The sequence below is a fragment of the Thamnophis elegans genome, chromosome 1 (assembly GCF_009769535.1).
Source record: "Thamnophis elegans isolate rThaEle1 chromosome 1, rThaEle1.pri, whole genome shotgun sequence".
Taxonomy (NCBI): domain Eukaryota; kingdom Metazoa; phylum Chordata; class Lepidosauria; order Squamata; family Colubridae; genus Thamnophis; species Thamnophis elegans.
In genome coordinates this window covers 146033969-146056870 of record NC_045541.1, presented here as the reverse complement: position 1 = coordinate 146056870, position 22902 = coordinate 146033969, and the positions used below count along the sequence as shown (strand labels likewise).

The 22902-nt window shown below is 40.0% G+C and overlaps 1 protein-coding gene across 1 annotated transcript in view; it reads left to right on the top strand.

Annotated features, from left to right (window-relative positions):
- Positions 1 to 285: 285 nt before the first annotated feature.
- The window catches only part of DEGS2 (delta 4-desaturase, sphingolipid 2), a 30293-nt gene continuing 7676 nt past the window's right edge, over positions 286 to 22902 (top strand). Inside the window, exons 1-2 of the mRNA XM_032223090.1 lie at positions 286 to 387; positions 16850 to 17592. Of these exons, the coding sequence (XP_032078981.1) occupies positions 306 to 387; positions 16850 to 17592 (825 nt within the window). The 5' untranslated portion in view covers positions 286 to 305. The remainder of the gene's footprint in view (positions 388 to 16849; positions 17593 to 22902) is intronic.

Here is a 22902-nt window from a genome sequence, read left to right as displayed (position 1 = left end):
TGTGCGGGCCAGGATTTAAACGATGGACGTTCACCAACCTGCGCCTAAGGAAGCGGGGGTGGGGGGGATGGTTTCCGATCAGCCGGCAAAAGAGGGCGCCCCGCCGGCTCCCCTGAACGCAAAGGGGGGTGGGGGCTGACTTAGCAAAGTCAGGTTAGCTGGGCGGGCCTGGGAGCTCGGTGGCTGAAGTTCCGTGGGGCGGGATCTGCCTCCAGGCTGCTCCGGGCTGATATAAGGTGCCTCGCTGGAGCGCGCTTTTCTGTTCAGCACCGGAGACCAATTTGCTTTGTGCGATAGTAGTAGTGATGGGAAACAAGGTCGCCCGCGAGGATTTCGAGTGGGTTTACACCGACCAGCCCCATACGCAACGGAGGAAGGAGATTTTGGGTAAGTCAGGATTGAGGCGCTGGCTTAACGTTTCGAAAAAACGAGGTGGAGGCGTTCGTCCACCTTTCTTTCCCCTCTTAAGCGCGAAGAGTTGCCGTTTATTCCCAGTTGGTGGTCGGGTCGATCACTTGGGATGACATAGGAGCGCGGCTGGATTTCTCCCCATTGCTTCTTGTTCTTCCCATCTCCCCTCTCGCCCCCCCCCCTGCAAACTCTGAGGTCGAGTTTGTCTTCTGACGCCCGTGAGGAGCCTTAATAATTTCCTCAGCATCAAGGTTTAAATCAAGGTTTGTTTTGCCACGTCCCGTTGCAGGGCACTTTTGTATTTTCTCAACTAATACAGAAGCCTGGTTCCTTATTCAATTACTGATCAGCTCCAGACCTGCTTAGTTTGATACCTACGATGGGCTGGGTGCTGCAGGATAATTTTCTTGGTGTGTGTGTGTGTGTGAGTGTGAGAGACAGAGAGGGAGGGAGAATGAGAGAGGGAGGGAGAGGGGGAAGGAGAATGAGAGAGGGAGGGAGGGAGGGAAGGAGAGAGAGAGAGAGAGAGAGAGACATGCACACACTATATGGGACTTTTTCTAACTTGAACAGCTTTTCAGCATTGCAAAAAATTCAATCAACCCCTACAGTGGACATTAAAAAACACAGGTAAAAAGATCCTTTTAACTGGTGTAATTTTGCTGATATCACAGTACAAAGGATGGGTTTTATATCATATCATATGCATCGTATGCAAGCAGACAGGGAGGGAGAGAGAGGGGGTGAGAGAGAGGGGGGGATCTGGGCCATGGAGATAAAATATTTTTAAGGTTTTAAACCAGTTTCCTGCGTAGACTCTGCTTCCTTCACAAATTAATCTTCAACAGGATTGCTCATAATAGGGATCGGATACAAGGGTTTTGTGGGTTTTTCTTGGTGGACTATGGGGTAGGCAAGAGAAGTCGAGTGGGCTCAATGATTCCTCTTTGTTGCAGGCATGCTGAACAACAACTAAACCTGCTATCCTCTGTAATATAATTAAAACAAATAGAAAGGAGTGACGACAGAGTCAGAGGTTGTCAGAGCAAGTTTTTGAAAGAAAGATCCCTAAATGTAGCAAAGCTGATTTATTATCAGATTTTGAAAAAAAGCAAAACAGCATATACATTAACATCTAAGGAACCAATGCCTCATATTTTCTGATTTCCTCCCCTGGCCCATTATTAAAACCATACTTTCCAGTTTAAAATGAACCTAATCCTTTCTCCCTCATTCTATTCTCCCTCTTGTCCCAAAAAAATTCCTTGATACATTTTGGATCCCTAATCCTATCATGTGAGATGGTTACTGGGATCTAGTTTAGCCACACCAAACGGACTAGATGAAACAAGGATGAGGCTTGCTACCTTTTTAAAATAAATAATATTATTTTTATCCAGTCTTCTTCCTCCGATAAGCTTATTTTATGCAGTTCTCTATCCATGTCTTTTTACTGCACAGCAGTTCTGTGGGATGATTTAGCAGAATAGTCATGGCCACAGGCTAGGGACCCATGATCCTCCTCTGATTACCATGACTTCCTTTATTATTATTATTTTCATAGCAGGTTAAATGACTATGTATTGCGCAAAGTCCTTCCTGAACTGACTCTTTTTATTGGCCGAAGGGAGGATTGTATAAATTCCTTTCACTTACCACCTTTCTTTTTCGTTTATGAAAAATGGTTCTCCTTTGGTTGCAATAAAGGATATTGTACAAAATTCCTGCCTGCAGCAACTTTGTCAAACCGTATTCTTTCCCAAGGGAAAGAATGTTCTCTTTTAATTTGTTCTCTTTTAATTCCATCTGCCTCATTTAGTAGGCAGAGGCCTGTGTCACATATACTTACTTTGAAATGGGTTGACTTGAATTTAAATTTCTGCATTTAAGGCATACTCTATAGCAGTGTTTCTCAACCTTGGCAAGTTGAGAGTTGAGAGTTGAAGTCCGGACATCTTCAAGTTGCCGAGGTTGAGAAACACTGCTCTATAGCCATCATGTGTGCAATCACTTTTCTCTCATGGTTCTTGTGGCTAAATCAGAGCCCCTTTTTACTTTTACAGGCTTAAGTAAATGTAGCAGAGTGTCTGTAATTCTGGAAGGTTCCATCCAGGGGCACGTTGCTGCAGGCATTACTGCTGGTCCGGTGCACGTGCAATTTTGTGCACATGCGCAGTTGCCCATAAATAGGTCTGCACATGCACAGAAAATTAAAAAATGGGAGGAAAAGGCCACACTGACTGGGGAACCAGTTCGGAGGTATGGCAGGCCTGGGTCGCTACCAGTTCCAGTGATCCAGGCTGACAAACCACTACCAGTTCGGCCGAACTGTCCTGTTTGACTCGTGAAATAAGCTAATTTAGAGTTCTCCAAGTATCTCACACACAATTCCCATCCCCTCTTGTTGACTGGAAGTGGTGGGAGTTTTAATCCACCATCTCTGGAGGGTGATAGGTCAAGGAAGACCAAACTAAGTGCTTAGGGCTGTGCGGGTTGGATGATTGTGTAATACACATGTTCCTTGTTCCGTCCCTTGGGGCGTTTTCTTATATTCCCTTCCCAGCATGGCTAACCTGATAATAAACCCCTGTCAGGAAAGTATATCAGAGGCTCCTCTTTATTTCATCACTTAATCATTAGCTCAGACCAAGAAGCATCTACTCCAAGGTGTAGGGAAAACTTCCTGTGGAGACCGTAACAACCAAGCAGTCACTCTTCCCCAGAATACTTCCTCCCCTTCATCTCAGGTAGTACCTAGTGTTTTTTGCCCTAAACAATTTTGGATAATTTTGAAGTTCTTGAAGTTTTAGGAGATGAGTCTCAGCGGGGCAGTCATTAAAGTGCAGTACTGCAGGCTGCTTCTGCTGGCTGCCTGCAATTTGGCAGTTCAAATCTCACCAGGCTCAAGGTTGACTCAGCCTTCCATCTTTCCAAGGTGGGTAAATGCACTTAGCTGCATTTATCCACTTAACAACTGTGGTAAAATGGGATCCAATTCATTTAACAACTGCCTTGCTTAGCAATGGAAATTTTGGGCTCAACTGTAATTGTAAGTTGGGGACTACCTGTATCCCTTTTAAGTTTTCAAAAAACAGTAGTGAAGCAACCTGAAATCTAAAAACTGATTTGAGTTACTCTATTCCCTACATTAAAGGGAACTGGTACAGCATTAGGCTTGACAGCATACCGGTGAGTAATGAATGAGACCTTCAAATTCAAACTATTTAATAGTAATTTTATTATTTACAATTAAAATGATAAAAACTAATACAAAATAAAGAAAAAAAGACAAAAAAATAGAAAAATAGAAAAGAAAAAATTAAATATAGTAAAGAAAAATAAAACATATACGTATATAGAAATTACTTTCCCATTTATCACAGCAAGTATAAACAATTTTACCATAGTAATTTATCACCTCCTCAACAGATTATTTCTTTCCATGTCTCTTACCTAGAAATAAATCCTTAAAGCCTTGTTCAGTTTGGGTAGCAAAAGTCCATTACTAATTATTAAAGATAGTATGTCTATTTTAACCTATATATTTTATTATTGATATTATTTTATATCTTACATAGGGCAGTGTTGTCTAGTGGTTATGCATCAGGCTATGAAATAGGAGACCATGAGTTTTAGTCCTTTCCTTAGCTGTGAAAGCCAGCTGGGTGATTTTGGGCCAGTTAATCTTTCTCAGCCCAACTTGTAGAAAAAATAGAAGGAGGAAGTGTATTGATATATTTATTAACCTTTTAAATTTTTTTCATTTGATTTTTTTTTAATTTCAAAGATAGGATATTACATATAAGAACAATTACAAACTCAGTTAAAAAAAGCGTAAAAATTACAAACAAGGGAAAAAGAAAAAAGGAAAGGAAAAAAGAAGTGTACACAACTGAGGTGGTATTCAGCAGGTTCTGACCAGTTCTGGAGAACTGGTAGCAGAAAGTTTTAGAAGTTCAGAGAACCAGTAAATACCACCTCTGACTGGCTCCGTCCCCATCTATTCTCTGCGTTCTGAGTCCCAGCTAATCGGGAGGGAATGGGGATTTTGCTGTATCCTTTCCCTGCCATGCCCACCAAGCCATGCCCACAGAACCGGTAGTAAAAAAAAGTTTAATCCCACCACTGGCACATAACATACCGTATTTTTCAGAGTATAAGACGCACTGGAGTATAAGACACACCAAGGTTTTGAAGAGGCAAATTTAAAAAAAAGTAGGTAGGTAGATAGAGGGAGAGAGAGGGAGAGAGAGAGAAATACAATAGGGAGGGAGGGAGGGAGAGAGTAGGTAGGTAGGTAGGTAGAGGGAGGGAGGGATAGAGAGAAAGAGAGAGAAATACAGAAGGTAGGTAGGGAGAGAGCGAGAGAGAGAGTAGGTAGGTAGGTAGGTAGATAGATGTTTTCAGGTGTATTTATCCATGTGCTGGAGAAGGAAATTGCTGACAACCTGCAGTACCTAAGACTTGTTTCTGCTGGCACAGCAGTTGATCAATCTAATTCTCATCAATCACTCTAACTAAAGAGCTTTGCGAAAGGGAAAAAAAAGGTTTTGCACTCTGCAAACCTCCCCAAAACGGGCTCGTTTTTTTCAAATAAAAGCTTGAATAGTCTGGGGAGGGAGGCTTGTAGAGTGCTCCGGGGGGGCAAAAAAGAGCAAAAAAGGGCCCTTTTTTGTCAAAAAAATTGCATGCATAGCCTTATGGAGGCTTATAGAGTGCTGCTGGGAGTTGGGGGTGGCAAAAACGGCCATTTTTTGCTCATTTCTGCCCTCCCCAGCCCCCAGGAGTTCTCTGAAAGCCTCTATAAGGCTAGGCACAACCATTGTTGTGAAGGGGCAGGGCTTTGGGAGGCAAAAAAATGCTGCATTCGATGTATAAGTGGCAGCCAGATTTTCAGCCTCTATTTTGAGGGGAAAAAGTGTGTCTTATACTCTGAAAAATGCAGTATACGGAAACAACATTAAACATACATCATCTACCCTGGTTGAGTGTGGAAAAAGATATCTGAAATAAATGTAATATATTCCTTCCCCCTTACACAATAGGCTTACAAATAATTATCAATCTTCTCATCTACTGTATATTTAGTATATTTGATATATGACTATTTTACATCACAGTTATGAAATATCTCAACTATAGAAATCTAATATCTATCAATCAAGTCAACTCAATGTCTGTTAGTTATTAAAAAAAACTGTTAACTGGTATACCCCCCCCCCCACAATAAGCTGATCTTCAAAGCCCTCTATTAAGAGTCCAATATTGTATTTAAGTTGCAGAAACTCCACAAATGGTTTCCATTGTCTTACAAAAATTGTCCAAAGTATTATCTCAAAGGAGTGCACTTAGTTTCACCCCCTCTGTCAATTCAGTTAGTTTCACAACCCATTCTTCAACTCTTGGCATTCATTTTTCTTTCCAATGCATGGCATCAATTGTATTTGCTGCAGCTGTGATCATGGCAAAGAAAGTTCCAAATAGTTTTTCTATCGATTTATCCATAATGCCTCAAAGAAAGGCTTCAGGTTTAATTAGTTTATTTATTTTAATTATTTTCTACATAAGCAGTATTGTATTTAGCATCTTTACATGACCACCACATACAATACAATGCAGTGCAGTGCAGTGCAGTGCAATGCAATGCAATGCAATACAATACAATACAATACAATACAATACAATACAATACAATACAATACAATACAATACAATACAATAGCAGAGTTGGAAGGGACCTTGGAGAACTTTTAGTCCAACCCCCTGCCTAGGCAGGAAACCCTACACCACTTCAGACAAATGATTATCCAACATCTTCTTAAAAACGTCCAGTGTTGGAGCACTCACAACTTTTGGAGGGAAGCTGATTAATTGTTCTAACTGTCAGGAAGTTTCTCCTCAGTTCTAAGTTGCTTCTTTCCTTGATTAGTTCCCACCCATTGCTTCTTGTTCTACCCTCAGGTACCTTGGAGAATAGTTTGATTCCCTCTTCTTTGTGGCAACCCCTGAGATATTGGAGTACTGCTATCATGTCTCCCCTAGTCCTTCTTTCTATTAACTAGACATACCCAGTTCCTGCAACCGTTCTTCATATGTTTTAGTCTCCAGTCCCCTAAGCATCTTTGTTGCTCTTCTCTGTACTCTTTCTAGAGTGTCCACATCTTTTCTTCATCGTGGTGACCAAAACTGAATGCTCTATTCCACGTGTGGCCTTACCAAGGCATTATAAAATGGTATTAACATTTCACGTGATCTTGATTCTATTCCTCTGTTTATGTAGCCTAGAACTGTATTGGGTTTTTGGCAGCTGCTGCACACTGCTGGCTCATATTTAAATGGTTGTCCACTGGGACTCCAAGATCCCTCTCACAGTTACTACTATTGAGCAAGATACCACCTACTGTACTGTGCATTTCGTTTTCTTGTCTAAATGTAGAACCTTACTCTTTTCACTATTGAATTTTATTTTATTAGATAATGCCCAATGTTCAAGTTTGTCAAGATCCTTCTGTATCTTTAGTCTATTTTCTGGAGTGTTGGCTATTCCTACCAGCTTGGTGTCGTCTGCAAATTTGATGAGTTTCCCATTTATTCCCTCATCTAAATCATTGATGAAGATGTTAAACAGTATTGGGCCTAAAACAGAGCCTTGGGGTACTTCACTGCATACTTTCCTCCATGAAGATGCAGTTCCATTGAGGACTACACATTGAGTGTGGTTGGTCAGCCAGTTATGAATCCATCTGGTAGTGATGCTGTCTAACCCACATTCTTCCACTTTATCTAGTAGTAGATTATGGTCGACCTTGTCAAATGCCTTACTGAAGTCCAAGTAAACTATATCGACAGCATTCCTCTGGGCCATTAATTTTGTTACTTTGGCAAAGAATGCAATAAATTAGTCTGGCTTGATCTGTTTTTGACAAACCCATGTTGGCTTTTGCCTATTACTTTGTTTACTTACTAGGTGTTTGCTAATTCGTTGCTTGATTATCTTTTCCAGAATCTTTTCTGGTATTGAGGTCAGGCTGATAGGTGTATAGTCCTGGATCTTTCCCCCCCACTTTTTTGAAGTGGGAACCACATAAGCTCTTTTCCAGTCCACTGGTAGTACCCCGGTGCTCCAGGATCTCTAAAAGATATAGTTCAGTGGTTCTGAGATCTCTTCTGCCAGTTCCTTCAGAATGCTGGGGTGTAATCCATCCTGTCCTGGTGATTTGAACTCGTCTAGGGTAGACAAGTGCTCACTTACCATTTTCTTCCCTATTTCAACTTGTGTTCCTAATCTGATTTTTGTGGTGCTGTTTTTGATATGTTGGACTGTTTTATCCCTTTGTGTAAAGACAGATGCAAAAAATGAGTTAAATAGTTCTGCTCTCTTCCTGTTGCTTGTCACCTTCTTGCCACTTTCTCCCAGCAATGGACCAATTGTTTCCTTAACCTTTTTCTTGTTTATAACATGTTGGAAAAAGCTTTTTTTTGTTATTTTTTACTTTTGTGGCAAGCCTTTCTTCATTGTGAGCCTTAGCTTTCCTCACTTCATCTTTACAGGCTCGGGCTATTTGCTGATATTCTGCCTTAGTTTTGTCCCCTTGTTCCACTTTTTATACTTATCCTTTTTGTCTTTCAATTTGTCAGAGAGTTCTTTATGCAGCCATTCTTCCCCTTCTATTTGTCAGGAAGTGATGGGACTGGAAGTGATGGGACTGGACATTAGCTTTTTTAATGTTGAGTTTCAGACCAGTTTTTGCACTCTTCTCTTTCATCTTCATCAAAAGGCTCTTTAATTTACGCTTCACTTTCTGCCATTAAATAGCATCCAAGGTTGTTGATATTTCTCCTGGCAATCTTTACCAAACACAAATATGTTATGCCACCCAAATCTCAAATCTAAACATTCAAGGTCCAAGAATTTTGAATTTTTCAATGCCTTTTCCCCACTTTTCAAAGTTTAAATGCTAAAGACTAGACTACAGATTTCATGCTCTGGCATGTTGTTGGTCAAGACAATTAAGTTTTTATTGGCACTTGTAGTTGGTATGTTTGTAGCCAGCTACCTCCGAGGCTAGGATCTGGCTTTTTGTTTCATATCCTACCTAATAGCACAATATAGTTTATCAAGCAATAATTAATTCATGTTTTTCTCTCTGATGCTGAGACTAGCTCACAAGCCCAAGCCTTTTGTTGCCTGCCTGAGCAAAAGCTCAGATAAGCAAATATTGCAATATTGCAATCTCAATATTTTGTCTATGCTATATTTCAGAGGACTTCAAGCTTGGCAGCTTTAAGACTTGTGGACTTCAATTCCCAGAGAATTGGAGAATTGTGGGAGTTGAAGTCCACAAATCTTAAAGTGGCCAAGTTTGGGGACCTCTGGTATATCTCTTTCACCAGATACACAGAGATGAAAAGAGCTTTTCTGGGACTTCTGGCTAAACCTATGCACCATTTTATAGATTATACCAGGGGTGAAGTGCTACTGGTTCTGACCGGTTTGTCCGAACCAGTAGAAAACAAATAGCTTTAAAAAGTGCAGAAAAAAGTTTTCCTGACACTCAGCTGATCTGCGCGATCGTGGGAACCTCACCACACCACTTTTTAAAGATTTCATTTACTACCAATTCTGAATAGGTAGTAAACAAATGCTTTAAAAAGTGAAAAAAAGTTGGCCACGCCCACCCAATCACATGACCCCAGCACCAAGCCACGCCCACTAACCAGTGGCAAAAAAAATAGATTTCACCACTGGTTTATACACTAAAAATCACTCAGAATGAGCATGCATGGCAGATGAGGGACCTACAATTCTCCCTGGCTTTCTCATTCCATTACCAGAAAGCAAAATACAATAAACATTGAAGAGTGGCAGGGAAACTGGCTTAATGAAGAAGTCACAGTGTTGGATGAAAATTTCCATTCTCCCTGGCTATAGGTCTTGCTGGTTTATGGGAATTTGATTCCAAAAATAGCTAGAAACTTGCAGATTCCAATCCAGCTCGAGATCCAAGATTGGAAATTGCATTTAAGGTAATTGGGGCAAAGAAAGAAGCAATGTTTTATTTTGTTTTATTAGATGTATGATTTATCTCCTTTTAGCTTTCAAACCATTCTGGTAGTTTTGTTGTGACACGAAACCTAGATTATATTAATGCTGCTATTTCTACCTGTGTCATTAAGGTGGTATTCCATTAGAGAAATTCTACTTCGCAAATGTCCTTGAAATGGCTCATATACTGAATAAGAGATAGTATAGTCATTAACTGGTAGGACCTTATGGCAGATTATTTTGTGCACTAAGCTCAGATCGGAATGTACCTACATGAGGACAAGTCATTCTGCACTTTTATAGTTCTTCACCTCATTTTGCATCTTTACAATTTCAATCCTACCCATAAACTGGATGAAAATGGCAGATTTCATTGACCAATTCTTGCTTTTCTCTCCAAGGTCATTTTAAAAAGGGTCAAATATCGTCAAGATTGTTTCTAGAAAATATCTTTAAATTTTTTATTCTAACAGTTTGCTGTTACTACCTATTGTCATAAATAAATAAGATACTTATATGACATTATAAAAAGACATATGTGACTAATAAAATTTAGATAGCTAAGGGAGCTTTCTGGAACTCTAGAACATGATCAACACCATCAAATTAGCTTTGTGTATTTTTCTGCATCTGGAAAAAAACCAGGCTGGAGAAGGAGAAAAGGTGCGCCTTTGAAAGCAGGCAAGTTTTCTTTCACTGTTCCAGAAGGAAGGGGTGAGGCAGAATATATCTGAATCACAGAGAGCAGCTTATCACCCAGGACACACTTTGCATCACATTTTTCCCCCACCATTCAGTTCATTGTGGAAAATGATATTTCATGTTCTTTTATTTTGGGAAGAGATGCACAGTTCTTGATGGGGACTTGGTCACAGTAAGCATTTGAGTAATCTGATGGGCTGTGTTAAGAGTACAAAAAATCAGAAAGAAGGCAGGACCATAATTAAGCCTGATTTAATTGAAAATGAAATAAATGAAGTCAACATGATTGTCCCCTCCCCGCCCCCCAATTTTAATCTTTTCCATTACTTTGGGAATAGCTTTGAAAGGCTGCATTCAAGATTTTGAGAAAGACACATCTTTGTGGGTCTCCCTATTCAGCAGTTCTTTAGCTACAGTATTTCTCAACCTTGACAACTTTTAAGATGTGCGAAATCTTAAAGATGTGTGAAAGAGAATAGAAACTTAAGAATTTTTAAGAATTTAAGACTAGAATTTAAGAATTCCCATTCTCAGCCAACTGGAGAATTTTGGAAGCTGAAGTCCAGACCTGTTAAAATGGTCAAGGTTGAAAAACACTCAGCACTAAAACCATCCCTGCCTGGGAAAAACAACTTTGCCCCAATTTTGTAGCTACTATACTGCCAGTGAAAAGCAGGTTCCCTCCCCATGTTTAAATAATAGATTAAAAATGACTGGTTTATTACGTGGTGCTGAAATGAACAACTCAAGAAGTCAAATCACCTTCTCACAAAAGGAGGTATTCACACAGGTGCCTTGCTGCCAAGGATTAACCTTTTCTGTTAGCATGTAACCCAATTTATAGACTGGAGTCAAGGTGCTAGTCCTCAGCATAAAATCCTGAGTCTCTGCTAATGGAAGTTTCATCTGGAATAAGTAATTTCCCCTTCCATTTAAAAATGAAACAATTCCAAATGTTTACTGTTCTTCTGCTGAGGTGGATTGGGGTAGCTTCCAGATAACCCATTTCCTTATTGCTGACAAGCATAAAAAATAGGGTGCAGGCTGAAAAGAAGGATTTTATCTTAAGCTGTTTGTTATGCCTGTATATACCCATAATTTGATTGTTCAACCTTGTATGTAGAAATTTAACTTAACTCTCTCTCTGTATGCACACACAGTTGTATGCCTGTATGTGGAAATGTCTTTATTGTTGTTGTTCGTTGTGAAGTCTTTCCTATCCATCGCGACCCCATGGACAATATTCCTCCAGGCCAGGGATCAGCAACGGTTCTGGAACCACATGTAGCTTTTTCATCCCTCTGTTGTGGCTCCCTGTCGCTGGTCAGTGCTACAATTTTGAGAGGAGCTTCCAGTTGCGAGGGGAGGAAAGCACAGCACGCCAGGAGGAGACTCATGGAAAGGGCCGGTTTTCCATAATTGATAGGGCTTTTGGTTAGGACAGGTAGAGGAAAAAGGATGCCAAACTAGGAGGAGACTCTATGGTGGGGGAACAGGAATTCTGGTTGGCTTCAGAATTGAAGGGGGGGGGGGGCTTTCCGGTTAGGATCTTTGTGGCTCTTTGAGTGTTTAAGGCAGTGTTTTTCAACCACTGTGCTGCGGCACACTAGTGTGCCGTGACATAGTGTAAGGTGTGCCGTGGGAAAAACACCCGCTGGGTGTTTTTGCCTCGGGACATCTCTGTGTCCCGAAAGTTGCTTTCGGGACACAGGGATGCCTCTATTAAGTCCCTGCGGCCTCGCGTTTACTTTAAAAACGCGGGGACCGCCGGGAGGTAGCGCACGCAGGGACGTCACTGACGTCCCATGCGTGCGCCCATAGCAACAATCGCGGAGGACCAGAGCAGCGAGGAGAACGCGCGCTGTCAACTTGGTAAGTGTTGGTAAGGAGGAACTAACTGAACTGAGACAAAATCGTGGTTTCAAGCTAAGATTTGCTGATCTACCTTTGGACAGTTTTTGGTTGGATACTGCCAAGGAGTTCCCCGTTCTGGCAAACAAAGCTATTTTGACATTGCTCCCATTTTCCACTACATAACTGTGTGAGATGAGCTTTTCAAGCCTGACTGCTATAAAAACTAAAGACAGAGAGAGACTGAGAGCTGTTGATGAAGAGCTACGTGTGTGTCTTTCTTCGATTTCTGCCAGAATATCAGCTTTGTGTTCAGAAAAACAGGCCCAGGTTTCGCACTGACTAAGTAAACAGAAATATGAACAATTATAAAATAATTTCTTTTTGTTTATTTATTCCTATTCAAGAGAATTACTTTATATATAGTCAATATAGGCACAGAGTTAAATTTTTTTAACATTTTCTAATGGTGGTGTGCCTCGTGATTTTTTTCATGAAAAAAGTGTGCCTTTGCACAAAAAAGGTTGAAAAACACTGGTTTAAGGTCAACCTCTGCTCCAGGCTTTCCTGTCCTCTACCATCCTCTGGAGTCCATTTAAGCTCACACCTACTGCTTCAGTGACTCCATCCAGCCACCTCATTCTCTGTCATCCCCTTCTTCTTTTGCCCTCAATCGTTCCCAGCATTAGGCTCTTCTCCAGTGAGTCCTTCCTTCTCATTAGGTGGCCAAAGTACTTGAGTTTCATCTTCAAGATCTGGCCTTCTAAAGAGCAGTCAGGGTTGATCTCTTCTAGGACTGACCGGTTTGATCGCCTTGCAGTCCAAAGGACTCGCAGGAATCTTCTCTAGCACCATAGTTCAAAGAATGTCTTTATATAGCCACACAAACACATATACACCTACACACAAATTGGAGATATTTAGAAGATGTTCCTACAAAAAGAAAAGCAATTTGCTACTATTTTCCTGGGACAGAAAGAAATTAGTGGCATTCCAGTAATGTTTAAAAGTAAATGGGAATTTGTGTAAGTATGATCTCAGATCACAGCGAACTATTTGTTGCTCTAATGGAATGTGATAATGACCTTGGAAGATGGGGTGGTGGAGAGAGATGCTGCCTAGGCAGGGAACAATCAGATAAAAGGAAAAGGATCCATCTTAACTAAGGCCATAAAAAAGATGGTGGAGATTTATACTGTTAGACTTACAAGATTATATATATATATATATATATATATATATATATATATATATATATATATATATATATATATATATATATATATATATATATATATATATATATATATTATTTGTGCTGATAAATAAATAAAGGAAGACTAGTATAGATCTATTTCAAGCTATTTAGCTCTCATCAGATAGCCATATCCTTACTGGGATTCGAACCTGTGATGTATTGCATCTTAGGCAAACGACTTAGCCATTATGCCACAGGTCTCCTCCTTATCAGCTGATATATGTGTGTGTGTGTGTGTGTGTGTGTGTGTTTTATTTGTGCTGATAAATAAATAAAGGGAGACTAGTATAAATCTATTTCAAGCTATTTAGCTCTCATCAGCTAGCCATACCCATGTTGGGAATCATATATATATATATATATATATATATATATATATATATATATATATATATATATATATGTGTGTGTGTGTGTGTGTGTGTGTGTGTGTGTGTGTGTGTGTGTGTGTGTTTGTGTGTGTGTAAAAGTAGAAATAGCTCACCTTGTTATGTTTCCTATCTGATTTACTTGAGAGGCTGACAGTTTTCAAACAGTTGATATAAAGTTAGATTGAGGGATATCCTTTCTTTTCCATTTCTCACAAGGGTCTGTCCTATTCTGTATGGTTCTTCTAGATGTCCCAAAGGTGCCTTTTCAGGAGGCAATTGGACTTTCTGGATTTTCTTTTAATATGTTTCACTTCTCAATCAAGAAGCTTCTTCAGCTGAGATGAAAAGCTGCCTCTTCAAGTTGCCTCTTGAAAAAGCACCTTTGGGACAACCATGACATGGATGACTAAGAATCTCCACAGACACTTTTCTTCTAGATGTTCTTCTTAGCTAACAAACAATCTCTATCAACAAGCTGGGGATGGCTTAATCATATGATGCCTCCCGTTTGAAGGGCAAATAATAGAGTGGGACAGAGATTGGAATCATTGCAAATACATAGCTACATTGAAGTGTAAGCATTAATATTTAATAAATCAAATGGACACCCCACCATTTAAATATTTGTATGTAATAATAGCAATAATAATAATAATAGCAATAACAGTAGACTTATATACCGCTTCATAGGGCTTTCAGCCCTCTCTAAGCGGTTTACAGAGTCAGCATATTGCCCCCAACAACAATCCGGGTCCTCATTTTACCCACCTCGGAAGGATGGAAGGCTGAGTCAACCCTGAGCCGGTGAGATTTGAACCGCTGAACTGCTGATCTAGCAGTCAGTCTGCAGTGCTGCATTTAACCACCGCGCCACCTTGGCTCTTTCTACTGCAGTATGTAGGCTGCAGTAGCTTGTTCAAAGACTGAAGTTGCCCTTGGATCATTAAAAGTTGTGCCTGGCTGCCTTCAAGGGGACTTTGGAGCAGCCAGGAGCTTCATGTTGGATGGCAGCCAATGCTCTGAAAAAGGGCAACGTACACTTGGTGCTTGATCATAGTATCTTTCAACTTGATCAAAGTTGGGAAGGGCAGTGACACACATTTAAAAAAAAATCAGTTGCATTACTTAATGTTTTATATTGTTCCCATGAGGATAACAAGTAAACCTGTTAGGGCAAAAATATCTCTTAGACTTATAAACCATACTGGTTGGAAATTCTGGGAGTTACAGACCACGAATGTCTGAAGGGTGCTATAATGTCTGCTACAAATTCCCTTGTATAAACTGCCTTGGTATTAGAAATCTTAGTTGAGTACGTTGACAAGAAAACCCATTGGGCATGTCCATGTAGCATCTAGAGCTCAAGACAAACTTATAAAGCTTAAGCAACAGAGTTGTTCTGTACAAGTTGTTCTTGTACAAAGGATCCCAAGCTTAGATACCATTCTAAGAAATCCATCACCAGCCTGGATAGAAGCCAGGGTAGGAAGATCATAAGACTATTTGAATAGTGTGTTTTCTCTGGTCTTAGACACCACTAGAGGGAGCCAGGGCTTAAAATTTCAGTTTCTCAACACAGGACCAGATTTCAGTCCCTAATTCCTACACCATTATTAATGTTGTTGAATAAGCTAACAATTTTGATAATCTGTTCATATATCCACAAGGACTATTTTTTCATAGCCTTAAAGATGGAACAAGTCTCAGGAGCTTGGAGCTTGGATTTGGGAGATCAAGGACTTCTTTTTATAGATAGGCAGAGCTGAAATTCAGCAGTGGAGGCCATTTTTATTGGTCATGCTCTTCCCGTTTTGACAGTTGGGGAAAGAATTGTCATCGAACAAAGACATGAGTGAATACTTTCTTCCAAATGATTCTAAAAGTAATTCTTTGCATCAGAGGAAGGTGACACCAAGGGGCCATTCAGTATATCCTTGAGCTGGCCTTGGTGTTTCTGCTGTCAAATTTGCTTAATCTCTAGCCTTAAGCTAATAATGAAGATGCAATGGCTGGAACAGAATAACTCTTTATTAATTCAGTAACACTTTCACCAAATGAGAATGACAGTAGCCCACCTGACAGCTATTTATACCATAGCCAATCAGAGCGCTGCAATTCTTCCACCAGCTGGCAGGCATGTCGCAAACATGGCGTGTTCAGTGCGGGCCGTTCTCTGCTAATTGCTGCAAATGGGTGGCGAGGCGGCAATAGGTGGCAGTGGCAATCCCCACCGCCACAATATCCTCTCTATAAGATGCACAGACATTTCCACCCACTTTTTTTTGGGGGGGGGGTTGCGTCTTATAGTCCCAAAAATATGGTAATTGGATTACAGGATCCTTGTTGGAAAATCCCAAGGAAGGATTTGAAGGCATGTGATAGAGCAATTTTGCTGAGACTAGCAGGACTAGTTATTTGACTAGGAGACTGCCTGGGACATGGACTCTTTAACAGAAAGACTGAATGTTACTACGCAATTAAAGAGTTCTCATATATTCCTCAGGCTTGAAATTTAAGCCTGGATAATCTTGAATTACACCGTCTACATTACGATCTGAGCTTAGTGCACAAGATAATCTGCCGTAACGTCCTACCAGTTAATGACTACTTTCACTTCAACTGCAATAGCACAAGGGCTTGGAAAAAACAATTTCAGCAATAGAATAGTAAATGTGTGGAACACCCTACCCGATCCTGTTGTTAGTTCCTCTAACCCTCATACCTTTTACCTTAAGCTGTCTACCGTGGACCTTATGCATTTCTTAAGAGGTCCCTAAGCGGGCGTTAATAAACGCTCCAGCGTGCCTACCATCCCTGTCCTACTGTCCCATTTATATGTACTCTTTTTACGTGTTTATGGCTATGTTTGGTTTATTTTTATCCATTTATTTGTGCCATTTTTTCATGTGTTTTTTCTACTTGTTTCCTTGTACTTGTTGACAAATTAAAATAAAATAAAAAAATAAATACCATGAAATGGTGGCCTTGTACTTTGTTGTTGTTTTCTGATTTGTATCAGATGAGCGTGTGATTTTTCAAACAAGGTGGTTTACAGTATAACCTCTTTTCTCCTTCCTGTCACATGGGTGTAATTTTGTGGAAGAGACAGTTGGAGGAATGGTGACCTGACTTTGCTGGGCTAGATGAGCCTTTTAAAAAAGAATGACTGTTCTCAACTGCCTTTAATGCCTCCTTTCTTTCCTCCCTCAGCCAGATATCCCGCCATCAAGTCTCTAATGGGTTCAGATCCCCATTTAAAATGGATTGTGACAGGAATGGTATTCACTCAGCTTCTTGCCTGCTACCTGGTGAGAAATTTAGCCTGGAAATGGGTTTTCTTCTGGGCTTATAGTTTTGGGGGCTGCATAAACCACTCCATAACACTAGCCATCCATGACATCTCTCACAACATTGCCTTTGGTAACAAGCAGGTCAAGTGGAATAGGTGGTTTGCAGTCTTTGCCAACTTGCCTGTTGGATTACCTTACTCTGCCTCTTTCAAGAAGTACCACATTGATCATCATCGATACCTTGGTGGAGATGTTTTGGACGTGGACATCCCTACTGATTTTGAGGGCTGGTTCTTCTGTACTCCATTTCGGAAACTAATCTGGATTGTTATCCAGCCATTTGTTTACAGTTTGAGGCCACTATGTGTCAACCCCAAAGCAATTACTGAGATGGAAATATGTAATGCTTTGGTCCAATTCTCCATTGACCTTGCAATCTATTATTTGTGGGGTTGGAAGCCTATTGTTTATTTAATAGCAGGAACATTGCTGTGCATGGGTTTGCACCCTATTTCTGGGCATTTCATAGCAGAGCATTACATGTTTTTGAAAGGACATGAGACATATTCGTACTATGGACCTCTCAACTGGATCACCTTTAATGTTGGCTATCATATGGAACATCATGATTTCCCCAGCATTCCTGGATCTAGGCTACCATTGGTAAGCACTGATATTCCCTCCTTTCAATGTTTCAAATTGTTTTGGTACATTGCTTATTAAACTTCTTCAAAGTCCCTATTATATCATGTGACAGGAAGAATAACAGAATTAAAGCATGCAGAATGAAATAGTAAAAGACAGTTGATAAAGCTTCTGGCACCAAAATATGGTTTGGAATGAGAGGAAAAGTTATAGATATTAATGAAAAATAGTGATTATTGGTGTGAAATCAGATGTATGGTAAGTAATGGTTTTTGTTTTTCCACTGGATTATAAATGAAATGTCAAGTCATTGATACTTTCTTCTGTCCATATTTAATGGGAGACAGATAGAGTAAGGTAAAGGTAAAGGTTCCGCTCACACATATGTGCTAGTCATTCCCGACTCTGGGGTGGGTGGGTGCTCATCTCTGTTTCAAAGCCGAAGAGCCAGTGGTGTCTGAAGACATCTCTGTGGTCATGTGGCTGGCATGACTAAATGCCAAAGGCACATGGAACGCTGTTACTTTCCCACCAATGTGGTTCCTATTTTTCTACTTGCCTTTTTACATTCTTTCGAACTGTTAGGTTGGCAGAGACTGGGACAAATAACAGGAGCTCACTCCATTATGCGGCGCTAGGGATTCTAACTGCCGAACTGCCAACCTTTCTGATCGACAAGTTCAGTGTCTGAGCCACTGTGCCACTGCGTCCCCTCAGATAGAGTATGAACACATATCAATGTACATACTTTGAGACTTAGGCTGTAGTTCAGTTGTTCTTCCTCCTCATTTGCCTTTACATTTGTCCTCTTCAACTGACAGCTAGTGTTTTTCACCAGGAATTATTGATGAATAATATATTCTCAAATCTGAACTAGTGATATATATGCCAGGGCTGCCTTCTAAAATATAAACCTAATTTTATACAAAATTGGATCTGAACTTGTTCTCAATCCTTCGGTGATTCATCTGCACATATTTTTACCCACCCTTCCGAAGGAAAATAGCACACCTCTGCCCTATATTGCATACCAACCCCTGCAAACAACAACATACACACACCCTAGCATGTAATCTCCACACTATTATTTGTATAACCTCTCTTAAAAAGCACCTAACTTTCAAGAATTAAACATTAATTTTTGCTTGTTTTACTAGACAAAAAAAAAAGAATGTTCACATGATTTTTCCATAATTTACAGCACTGTGCAATTACAAAATCATTGCCTAAAGGGCATGTGACTTGTGCATCTGTGGTCCTGCCCCAAACCCACACAGCATATGCCCTCATACGCTAATAAATGGCGGCTTGGAGCATGGATTCCACAAACAAAGTAAAAATGCATTGTATTGTATTCTGTAGGGCCCCTGAGTGTTGTAGACTAATGTATCCTTCATTATACAGTATATATTTCATTGTCAAACATTCTGGTCTGCTTCTTCATGATTAATTTGTAGGTGAATTTAGCTAGCAAGGGAGTCCTTTCTAACTTGAATCACTGTTGCTGTGAGATTTGCGTAAACACCAAATGGTTGCAAGACACTTGGATTGTGATACACAGAGGGGCAGTTCTCTAACTGTGGCACCAGAATGGCCATCTTGCAAATTCTAATATCCTTCCCACTGCTGTGGTGGGCCTGTCAAATTATAAAGGATAGAATAGAATAGAATTCTTTATTGGTCAAATGTGGTTGGACACACAAGGAATTTGTCTTTAGTACATACACTCTCAGTGTACATAAAATACATTCATAAAGAATGATAACATACAACACTTAGTGATAGTCATAGGTTAATAAGCAATCAAATCGTATTACAACAAATAAAACAATGTGAATTGTAAAGATACAAGCAACATGGTTATAGTCATAAGTGGGAAGAGCTAGGTACTAGGAAGGAAGAGAAGAAGAATAGTAATACAGTCTTAGTAAATAATTTGACAGTGTTATGGGAATTAGTTGTTTAGCAGAGTGATGGCATTTGGGAAAAAAACTGTCCTTGTGTCTAGTTGTTCTAGTGTGCAGTGCACCATAGCATCGTTTTGAGGGTAGAAGGTGAAGCAATTTATGTCCAGGATGTGAGGGGTCTGACTCTGCAGATATTTTCACAGCCCTCTTTTTGACTCATGCAGTATACAGATCCTCAATGGAAGGCAGGTTGGTAACAATTGTTTTTTCTGCAGTTCTAATTATCCGTCGAAGTCTGTGTCTGTCTTGTTTGGTTGCAGAGCCAAACCAAACAGTTATGGAGGTGCAGATGACAAACTCTATAATTCCAGTGTAGAACTGAACTAAAGCATTTATTCTCCATTTATTTACACAAGCATTTATTCTTGTGAAGTTAATGCCCACTATCCTTCCGATAGTCTTAGGATGCTCTCTAACCTGCCATTTGACTTTTGAGGGGCAGTAGGCACAGACCAAGCAAAGAAGGGAGGTGCACCAATCCTCCACTTATCAGTTCTTTAGGAATGTTTGGGTGTGGTCCAGAGACATTCTTGTAAAAAGAGATAATGCAAAAAAAACGGATGCTTAGTTTTGCAACATGGCAGCTTTCCATTTAAACTGGTTTAAGTGAACCTGTTACATTTATTTTAAAAGTAAACAACTTTAGAAAAAGTAAACACATGAGATAGCAACCTGGAATGTGCCGAGGGAATTGATGATCTCTCTGACATATTGAGAGTTGGTGGGTACTCCTCTGGAAAGCCTGTTACAAACCAGTTTTTTCTGATTTTTAACACGTTTGATTTTAAAAATTATTTTGTGAAGACTCTTATCACCCTTAACCATACCTTCAGTTTTGGGTGGGTGGGTCTTAAGCCATGTTATAACATGAATAGCTATCAAAGAAGTTAAACACATGGGCAGGCAGTGGGAAATAACTTCTCTAACATTCCAATAATAAAAAATAATGTGAATATTATTTATGGAGTCAAAGAGGGGACAAAAGCTCAGTTTGCATGGAGTGGAACTACTATCTTACCTTCTGCTGCCTGCCAGCTGCCTGCAATTTGTCAGTTCAAATCTTACCAGCTCAAGATTGACTCAGTCTTCCATCCTTCTGAGGTGGTTAAAATGAGAACCAAGATTGTTGGGGGAAACAGAGAGAGCTGTAAAGCATTGTGAAGAGATATATAAGTGCTATTGCTATCCCTTCAGACATCTTGTCTTTGGGCAAAACCTTGCCAGATTTTCTCCTCCATCTGTGTTTACACATTTATGAATAAAGAAATGTGTAAACAAAGGATGAAAGAGCAATCTAACTTTGATCTAGAATTTTGGTAATGCTTCATCTTCACCCTCCCCCTCATAAGCATTCCTGTTATGGAATGAAAGACCTTAGGAGACAGTGGCAAAGAGAGAAAGACCTTGGGGGACAGTGGCAAACTGACGCTGCTCAGATAAGAGACAGCATAGCCAGCATCTGGAAGGTGGGGGGAGGGCAAGAGGCTAAGAAGAAATCGGCGCTTCCTACAGGTTTAATATTTGTAACAAAATAGGTAACCTATTAAAGAAGTAACTGCTTGATGGGAGACATTCTCATTCATTTAATTAGTGTTCTCACATAAATAGGAACAAACAAATCAATTTTTCCAGAACATAAAAAACATTGAAATCTAGTAAAAAATATAGCTTGATTTTTTTTTGTATAGAGCACTAAACATCAGGTGACCATTATGTTATTGCTTCAAGGTTACAAATGCAATTCACACACACCCCAAATACATATGCAGACATCCACAAACATTCTTACTGTTTTCATTACACAGAAAAAAGCCTATACTTGCGTAAGATTTGTTTCTATGATTCTTCATAGCATGTTATCTTTTCCCTGTTCCTGTTCAATTTAGCTCTGAACTAAATTAGTTCAATTTAGTCAATGGCTAAAGGGTTACAAGTCTTATCATACTTACCAGCATTGGGGAGGCTATGAATTCACTATGATATCCTTGGCAACATGACCCTCATGTCAGAACCTAGTTTTCTAGACCCCAGTCTTTTTATAGCTTCCTCAAAAATAAGCTATAAGCAGTTTGATGTTCCTTAAAAAACGCTTGATTAGACAAATAAGAGGAAGCATAAGCTTAGTCTAGCACTAATGATATTACCTATTTGGATAATGAAACGTCTGCAAGAAAGCAATCAAGGACCCTTTCCCTCCCCAAAAGGAAGCATATGGGTTGATAGAGATATCTATAATATTTCTGTACCTGGCTTTATAGAATAAGTGAACTGGCTATGTATTTCTGTGGATTATAGTAACTGCAGGTTGAAGTTATCTAATAAACAATAGCAAATAGTGGTTCAGCTTAATAAATCCAATTTATTCAATGTTCTTTGCCATTTACTTCTTTTGAACTCAACTTTTTTCCAGCTCCCTTCTGCAAATTATTTCCCCACTACTGAATCTCATTCTTTGACTTTTATTCATTCTTCTTTAAATTGACTTAAGTTGACATCTATAGGTTGCACTCACTGACCAAGGTCAGATCATTGACCTTGGTGGCTGAGGTTGAAGCTGGACCTCAAGTATCTGGAAAGTCAGTGGAGAGCCTAAGCAAGTCAGGGAGGTATTACCTGCATCTGTCATTAGAGACTGACTTTGTTTGTATAACTTATTAATAACCCCGTATTAAGTAAATTAGGGCTTGGGAAACAGGTCCAAATGTCTGAATTTGCACAACACCTAGATGTAGTCAGTAATGATGGTGGCTGCATACAATGCACTGAGCTAGTCAACAGCACTTTAGCCGGTGTGTTATAAAAACTCTACATCTTCTATTTTTAATATGAAATGTACAAAGGCTAGTACTTTAGGAAGGAACCACATTAGGAAATGGTTGTTCCATACTGTTGTTGCTACCCCGCCGACTCTGCTATAAATCTTTCATTCATCACAGAGCCCCCCCCCCCCCCCTGCGTGCGTGCATGAAACTCAATTTGCCCAAGTGGTGGGGATGTGCCTGAAAACCATCTCCTCTCCCTCCCTCTCTCCTTTCCTCCCTGCTGCCACCGACACTACTGATCCATAAAGGCATACAGTTTTGGAGCTACTGATGTAGCAGCATGCATAACCTTCTAAACCTTTACTGAATTCCTTCTCAAACTTCACATTTTTCTGTAAGTTGACCCTAAACATAAAGAGATTGTACTTTGGGGTATGGATACTAATGCCCTCAACCAATTTCTTTGGCTGGAACCTGATTGTGACTTTTCAGTCTGTCTACTCTATTTAAAGATGGGGAATGCACAAAATAGCAGAGGCATGGAGGGGAGAAGTCAAGATGATGACCACTATTGAAGTAAAAAGAGGGTGGGCTTTGAA